Source organism: Sipha flava, unplaced genomic scaffold, assembly GCF_003268045.1.
Source record: "Sipha flava isolate LNK unplaced genomic scaffold, YSA_version1 2_pilon_pilon, whole genome shotgun sequence".
Lineage (NCBI taxonomy): Eukaryota > Metazoa > Arthropoda > Insecta > Hemiptera > Aphididae > Sipha > Sipha flava.
In genome coordinates this window covers 176,534-184,127 of record NW_020272972.1, presented here as the reverse complement: position 1 = coordinate 184,127, position 7,594 = coordinate 176,534, and the positions used below count along the sequence as shown (strand labels likewise).

Genomic DNA, 7,594 nt, shown 5'->3' with positions numbered 1-7,594 from the left:
TTTCATCAGCTTTTTACGATACACATATATTTCACTCGTATAATTTTTTTATTACTAGATAGATGTAAAGATATACGTGCACGATCGTTTGAATATATCGTGGAAAAATATTCAAAAATTAATTTATTATTCACTCCACCAAAAATAGTTTCCAATTTTGTGGAATCTATACATATTGGTACAAAACGAATATGGCCCAAAATACGGATCGTTGGATGTATATTTAGTTTGAGACAAAATTGGTGGAAACATTCAGTCTTGGTAAATATATATTTAAGTACACTATACAATTATATTAATGTTATATTGAATTAAACAGTTACCATAATTTTATAAAATGTAGACGTGTAATTAAATATTACAAGCTGCAGTGGGGGGGGGGGGGGGACGAACAGCGTCCGGCGGAATCGATTTGTAAATATTATAAACAGTAGCCGGCGAAATCAATATAAACCTTTTTTCTGAGCAGGTAGTTTCGGCGGAATCAATAAACTTCCAAATTCTTTCCTTTTTAATAAGATTTCAGTTCAAGTAAATAAAATCATGGAATATTAAAATAATACGAAATATAATCATTAGTGGTTACTGAACGTGTATACTATACACGTTCAGTAATCACGTATACACTGTATACGGATTATTTGACGTCAACGCGATAGTACTTAGTGACTATTAATAAGTGTTAAAAATAGTTTACACGAGTATAATTTTATATCCTTAACGTTATTTCTCTGACTTCTTAACGGTATTTTATTTGTTATATTACCGGTTATTGTAAAAAGTGCTAAAAGTACATTCTCAAAACTTAAATTAATAAAAAAATAATTTATGAAGCACCATGTCCCAAACGCGGGTTAGTGGGCTTGTGATAATTTCGGTAGAAAATTAGTGAGCTGAAAAATTTAATTTATCATTGATTAAAACGTTTACTCACGATTGCAACATAAAAAAATCATTTTCATTGTAAAAACAAAATTATTATTATTGTTATTGTAATGATGATAACATATTAGTTATACATATAAATATATTGATAATTGGAATTTGATTTCATAATAAAGAAAAAAGAATATAATCAATGTTAATACATACTTGTAAAAATGAACAAAATGAACTGTTTTATAATATGTACATAGGCATAATAAACTAGCTTAAAAATTATAATAAGCCACTTATCAACTTAAGTGATAAATAATTACAATATAACATTTAATCATTAATAACATTAATTCTAATGATTATGTTGAAAAAAAAATAAAAAAAATTATTAACAAAGACACAAAGTAATTACAATGTATGAACGAGCCACGTTATTTAGATTTGTTGATTCGTCCTAAAAAATAATTTAATAAAATTACTGAAAACTATAAACAATAAAAAAAAGTATATGTTCTACTATGATATCATTGCTCTGTAAAAAATTGTATGGGTAAGACCTTTGGAAATAGGTGAAACATAAGATCGTACACTGATTACTCAGATAACATTTTAATTCTAATCTAAAAAAAATGTATGTTGTATTATACAATATTCTCAGTGATGTTTGATATAAAAGTTGTACACCTTTGTCATTGATTAAAATTAATCAAATTGAAATTTTAAATTATTGGTGGGATAATTGATTTTTTATTCATGAGAATAACTTCGGTATAAGGTTGAGAGTTTATTTAAAAAAAAATGTTTAGATGAGTAAATGAAAATATCATTATTTCATTAATTATAAATATTAAGTGATTTTAACAACAGTGACGTGGATAAGCTTTATCCCCACTACTCATTCCCCTCCAAAAATAGCCTATGAAAACTAGCATTCTTAATTCGAAGGCCCAGTTAAAGATAAACATACAATTAAAAATACTATTCAGAAATATACTTTCGAATTATACAATTTATAAACAATTAAAACCACTTCCAACCATTGACAAACAAGAACAGTCAAATTTACTGTATTATATTGGTAGCTAAATTATCTTATCTATAAAAATTAAATATTTAACATCATAAAATTAGTTGTTTCTTACTGCGTTTTCATAAACATAACATAGTTTACCATGGACCAGACACAGACAAATTTAGGGTAATATTTCTTATTTTATCATACTAAAATTATGGAAGTTATAAATTATACATCAAAAAATTGTACCTATATTGATTTATTAAGTATTCGTATACAAGTATTTAAATAGTTTTCGTTATATCCAATATTATTTAAAATACTTAAATTCATAAATAATTCAATGTTTATTATCTTGATTACAATTTTATTTATTGTTTGTATTCCTTCTACGCAACAAGTTATAAAAATAAATTATGGCTTAAAAAAAATATAATATAATATAATTTAATTATACTTTTCTATATTTTTAATTTTTAGCTTTTGTAAAATACTATAATAGTAACATAGTAAATCTTAAATAATTTTCTTATTATGTCTTTGAACCTCTTTTTTTAGCAAATTAGAACAATTGTACCAATATGAAATTATTTGAAAATATTTTAAAAATATTTGAGAAATACTTTATACAATATTGTGTACATAATTTAATAGAAATGGACAGCCACCGTTTTGGAAACAGCGCCGGAACTTGGTTGCATTCCTGGCATTTCTAGGTTTTGTCAACGTTTACACTCTTCGAGTGAATTTAAGTGTAGGAATCGTAGCCATGACATCATCCTCGGATACAAAGGTAAGCATGTTCAATATATACGATGTACCTATATACCTATATATATATATACCTACATAAAGATACGTGAAGTTTTTGATGTTACTAATGAAAATATGAAATGTACCTACTCATTCATAAGTTTTATATACCTAGTTTAAACTGATATCAATATTGATAAGTGAACGAATGGGAAAGTAACATGTTAAAATATGTTTATGTATAGTAGTAATATTACACGAAATAATTACTTTCTAATTTAAATTCTTATTGTTTATTTTTTTAAATTGTATTATATTTTGTATAAATTATAACAAATTGTATTTATAGTAGTACGTCTACGAGAGATACAGGATTCTAGATAGATACTACAATAATGTTAAAGATACTATTTATAAATACCAGATATAATTAGGTATCAAAATATAATAATGGTTACATAAAAAATAATGTTTGTTTTATTTTTATTAAATTAATTAAAATTCTTAAGTCCGATATAAAATTAATAACACTTATATAATACGTAATATTTTTTTTTGCATATTGTTTTTATAGTCAAATTAAAAATAAATAATATAATAACAGAATATAATAGAGTAAGTGTTGTGAAAATGAGAATGCTTAGATGGATGAGTGAAGTGATAAGAGAAGATAGAATAAGGAATGAATATTTGAGAGGTATTATTAGTGTAGTGTCAATAGTGGACAAGATGAGAGAAAATAGACTGTTGATGTGTGGGTAGGGATGTAGAAAATCAAGACTAGTGGAATTCAAGATAAGGATAGCCGACCACAAATAGTTGGGAGAAAGGCGAAGGAGAAGAAGATTTATAGAAAAATTGTGAAATTAAATACTAAATAACTTATCAATATAATACTATAAGTATAAACTATGAACATATATGATTATAAAAAAAAAAAAAACTATAAATAATTAATAAGTTAACAGTATTGCTATTATTATTGGATTAAAGCCTCAATAGTTGAGCCTTGGTCCATCAGCTAATAGTTATTATTAAATACACATATATATATATATATATATATATATATATATATATATATATATTATTAACAAAAATAATTAATTATAGAATTTTTTCAGTCAAGCGAATTTGACGATTGGAGTCCAAAATTACGAGGCGTTATTTTAAGTTCGTTCTTTTACGGATACATCTGTACACAAATGATTGGAGGTCTACTTGGCGTGAAGTTTGGAGGCGTGAAAGTGATCGGTTTTGGAATCTTAAGCACAGCAGTTCTCACCATATTTACGCCCATGATTGTCAGATATTCAGTTTATCTTCTAATAGTTTTCAGAGTCATCGAGGGATTTTTAGAAGTTTGTACAATAATTTACATTTTAGAAATAATTTAATAATGGCCCAATATAGACGCAATATTTAAATAATTATAAAATCTATGTACTTTCAAAAATTCTAGAAAAAATATTTGTCAATTTTTAAATAATGATAATGATGTAAACATTTGAAGACATCAAGGAATTATTATTTAAATTTATTTGAAATTGTACTTAATGAAATGACTTTTTTTTTTCAATTTGTTCACATATATTTGATTTTACTTGATGGACGGTACCTCTCTGTTTCTTTTATAATCTTGTTTATGTCTTCGGGTGTATTTGATGTTGACAACCGCAGTAAATCGTCAAAATGCACCTCGATCAAACGATTTTTGTATTTGTTTTTTATAAATGTTAACTTAATAACTTAACTTCACATAAATATGTCGATCCAAAAAATGTAAGAATAGCTTTTACATTTGGTAAAAGGGAAGGATATTGATGTTCCTCAAGTGTATTTTAAAATTCCATTGCATTATTTTTACCATTAAAAGTATCTTTTAATGTTATGTCCAGCTGTAAGTCAATTAATTCGCTTTTCAATAAAACACTATTACAGTTCATAATATTTTTTTTGTATTTACTGTCCACGGATTTTCAATAAATCGAAATGGATTTCTTAAGTTTTTAATATCATTGAAACGACTGTTCATTAAATTTTTTAAAGTGCCCAATAATTCAAGCAATTGAGGTTTCAGAGTTCCTATATCCGTATCATCAGAAAATTTTTTATTTTCTTTCGTCATTAAATCGAATTTGGGAAAACTTGGAAAACTCATTATCAGATACTTCAGTGTACATTTTGAGCTTTTCTTCAAAAGCAAAAATCTTACTGTCCATGTAAGTTTATTTTCTCCTTGCAGATTGGTTTGAAGTATATTTAAACTTTGAGTTACATCTGCAAAGAATGCAAGATTATACCGAAATGCTAATTAATTTATTTCAGGAAATTTAGCTTTTTGTTCGTGGATAAATAATTAATTTCTTCACGAAGAGAAAAAAAAAACGTTCAAGACTTTACCTTTGCTTAGCCATCATACTTCAATATGGAACATATTATCATTTATTGGAAATCAAGTTCGGAAAGAAATTCTTTAAATTTTCGGTGATTTAAATCTCTAGCTCTGATAAAATTGACGATTTAAATTGTTTTATTCATGACAACACTAAAATCATGTGGAAATTTACTTATATATAATTTATTATTATTACGATTACTCTATTTATTATTATTAAAATTTTGTTCTGGTGGGGTGGGGTGGGGGTTATTGTATGAGCTGTATAGATTTTGCTAAAACCTATAATCCCCCCCCCCCCCAAACCAAATTCCTAATTACGCCACTGGTGGGGATCGCTGCTCTAACTACATACATACATGTAGGTATAATATATGTATGTCAGTTGTACGTACGTAGCATTAGTGCATCACCAATCCAAACTTGAGTTTACTCATTCTTATAAATACAAAATAATCCTCTTAAAATAATATTTTTACCTCAAAATAAACTGGGGTTGCTAAGCGCCTCCTGTTTGTGCGCCAATGGATAGATATTGAAGATTTAGATGGGAATATAATTTCATTGTTTCTGTTACTTAACTATTGACGGAAGACATTATTTTTGTTTTTATCAATTTAGGGAGTCGTTTACCCTAGTAATCTTGCTGTGTGGTCGAGATGGGCCCCGCCTGCCGAATACACTAGGTTGACGTTATTTGCTTTCTCCGGCGCTTATACGGGCACGGTAATTGGATATCCACTGTGTGGATGGTTAGCCGAAAATTATGGTTGGCCTTCTACATTTTATGTACCCGGTATAATACACAAAAGCTTTATACCTATAAAATGCATTAGATAAACGTTAAATCCATATTTTTTGTAAGGGCTTATCGCTGTAATATGGTGTGTCGTTTGGCTTATGTGCATCAGTGAATCTCCAGTAGAAGATAAACACATAAGTAAAGAAGAACTTAGATACATTATCGATTCAATTGGTCCGACGGATGACAATAAAAGTAAAATTTGTCGTTGAACCATATTTTTGTTTTTTTTTACTTTACCATTTTGATTTTATGATTTTGGCAAATGCATAACACGTGTGCATTGAAAATAACTAATAAGTATCGTTAAAACTATTTTTGTTAAGTTAATATTTCAAGTTATCCCTGGAAAGATATATTTACGTCCATGCCAGTGTGGTCAATAGCGTGCGCCCATTTTTGTGAGAATTGGGGATTTTACACGTTATTTACTCAATTACCAACCTTCATGAATGGTCAGATTAATAATTTTTTTTTTAAATATTGATGATGATAAATTAACTAATTTATTTGACAATAGATGTAATGAAATTTGGTATTGAAAAAGGAAGTTTTCTGTCAGCAATACCATACCTTGTCATGTCTATTACTTGTCCATTAAGTGGATTCTTTGTCGACTGGCTTAGGAAAAAAAAAATATTTACAACTACACAGGTATATATGAACTCAATCTTAGGTATTAATCGTACTATAAACACAAAGTTCTAAATTTATTTTTATAGATTAGAAAGCTATTCAACTGTAGCGCTTTTATAAGCCAAACTATCTTCATGTATTTAGCTGCAAATTCCACCACTAAAATTGGATTTTTAATTAATTTAACACTTGCTGTTGGGCTTGGTGCATTTGCTTGGAGTGGATTCAGGTAGTTTTTATTTAAATTGTAAAAAAAAATACTTTTTACCAGCTGATACAATATTTATATTTTTTAGCGTTAACCCTTTGGATATAGCACCCCAATATGCCAGCATTTTACTGGCAATTTCCAACACATGTGCAACTATACCTGGTATTGTAAGCCCTATGCTAACTGGATTTATTATAAAAAATAAAGTTGGTATTTCCACAATACCATTATTTAACTCATCAAATATTTTAAAATGTAAATTTTATATTTTTAGAGTGCAGACGAATGGCAATGGTTGTTTTTAATTACTAGTGGCATATATTTATTTGGGGCAATATTTTATGCAATATTTGCTTCAGGAGAACAACAGTCATGGGCTACACTTAAAACTGAAAAATAATTAGTGCTAAAATAAAACTTAAATATATTTGATAATATTATTTGTTTCTATAATGGTTTTGACTTTTAAGAAGATTTAGATAAGAAAATAATAATTTTTATTGAAGATAAAACATAAATCATAATTGCATGAGACAAATATATTTATAAATAAAATGTATTCTTATGGAAAATATTAACATACATTTTCCACAGTGAAAAAATATATACTGATGTCTCAAAAGACCAGAACGACGTAGGTGCAGCTGTCATATGGAACGAACAAGAATTCATGCATAAACTTCCAAACGCTTGATCAATATTCACTGCGGAATGCCAACCTCAAAGCCCTACACATCATAAATAATCATATCCTCAGACACTATTATATTTACTGACTCACTCAGTGCAATCAACAGCATCAAAAACACCCATAAGACGTCAGATATTAATACCCATATTCAAAATTATATACATAATCTCCATAAGAACAATTTCAAAATTTAAATTATAATTACTATT

At 27.3% G+C, this 7,594-nt stretch overlaps 1 protein-coding gene across 1 annotated transcript; it reads left to right on the top strand.

Annotated features, from left to right (window-relative positions):
• The first annotated feature begins 1,887 nt into the window (after positions 1-1,887).
• LOC112686121 (vesicular glutamate transporter 1-like) lies at positions 1,888-7,147 on the top strand. The gene is made up of 10 exons (XM_025558268.1): positions 1,888-2,077; positions 2,549-2,687; positions 3,772-4,008; positions 5,667-5,841; positions 5,911-6,042; positions 6,174-6,302; positions 6,368-6,501; positions 6,570-6,712; positions 6,780-6,900; positions 6,969-7,147. Exons 1-10 carry the CDS (start codon positions 2,052-2,054, stop codon positions 7,092-7,094), a joined length of 1,362 nt encoding a protein of 453 aa, XP_025414053.1. The 5' UTR covers positions 1,888-2,051; the 3' UTR covers positions 7,095-7,147.
• Positions 7,148-7,594: the final 447 nt, after the last annotated feature.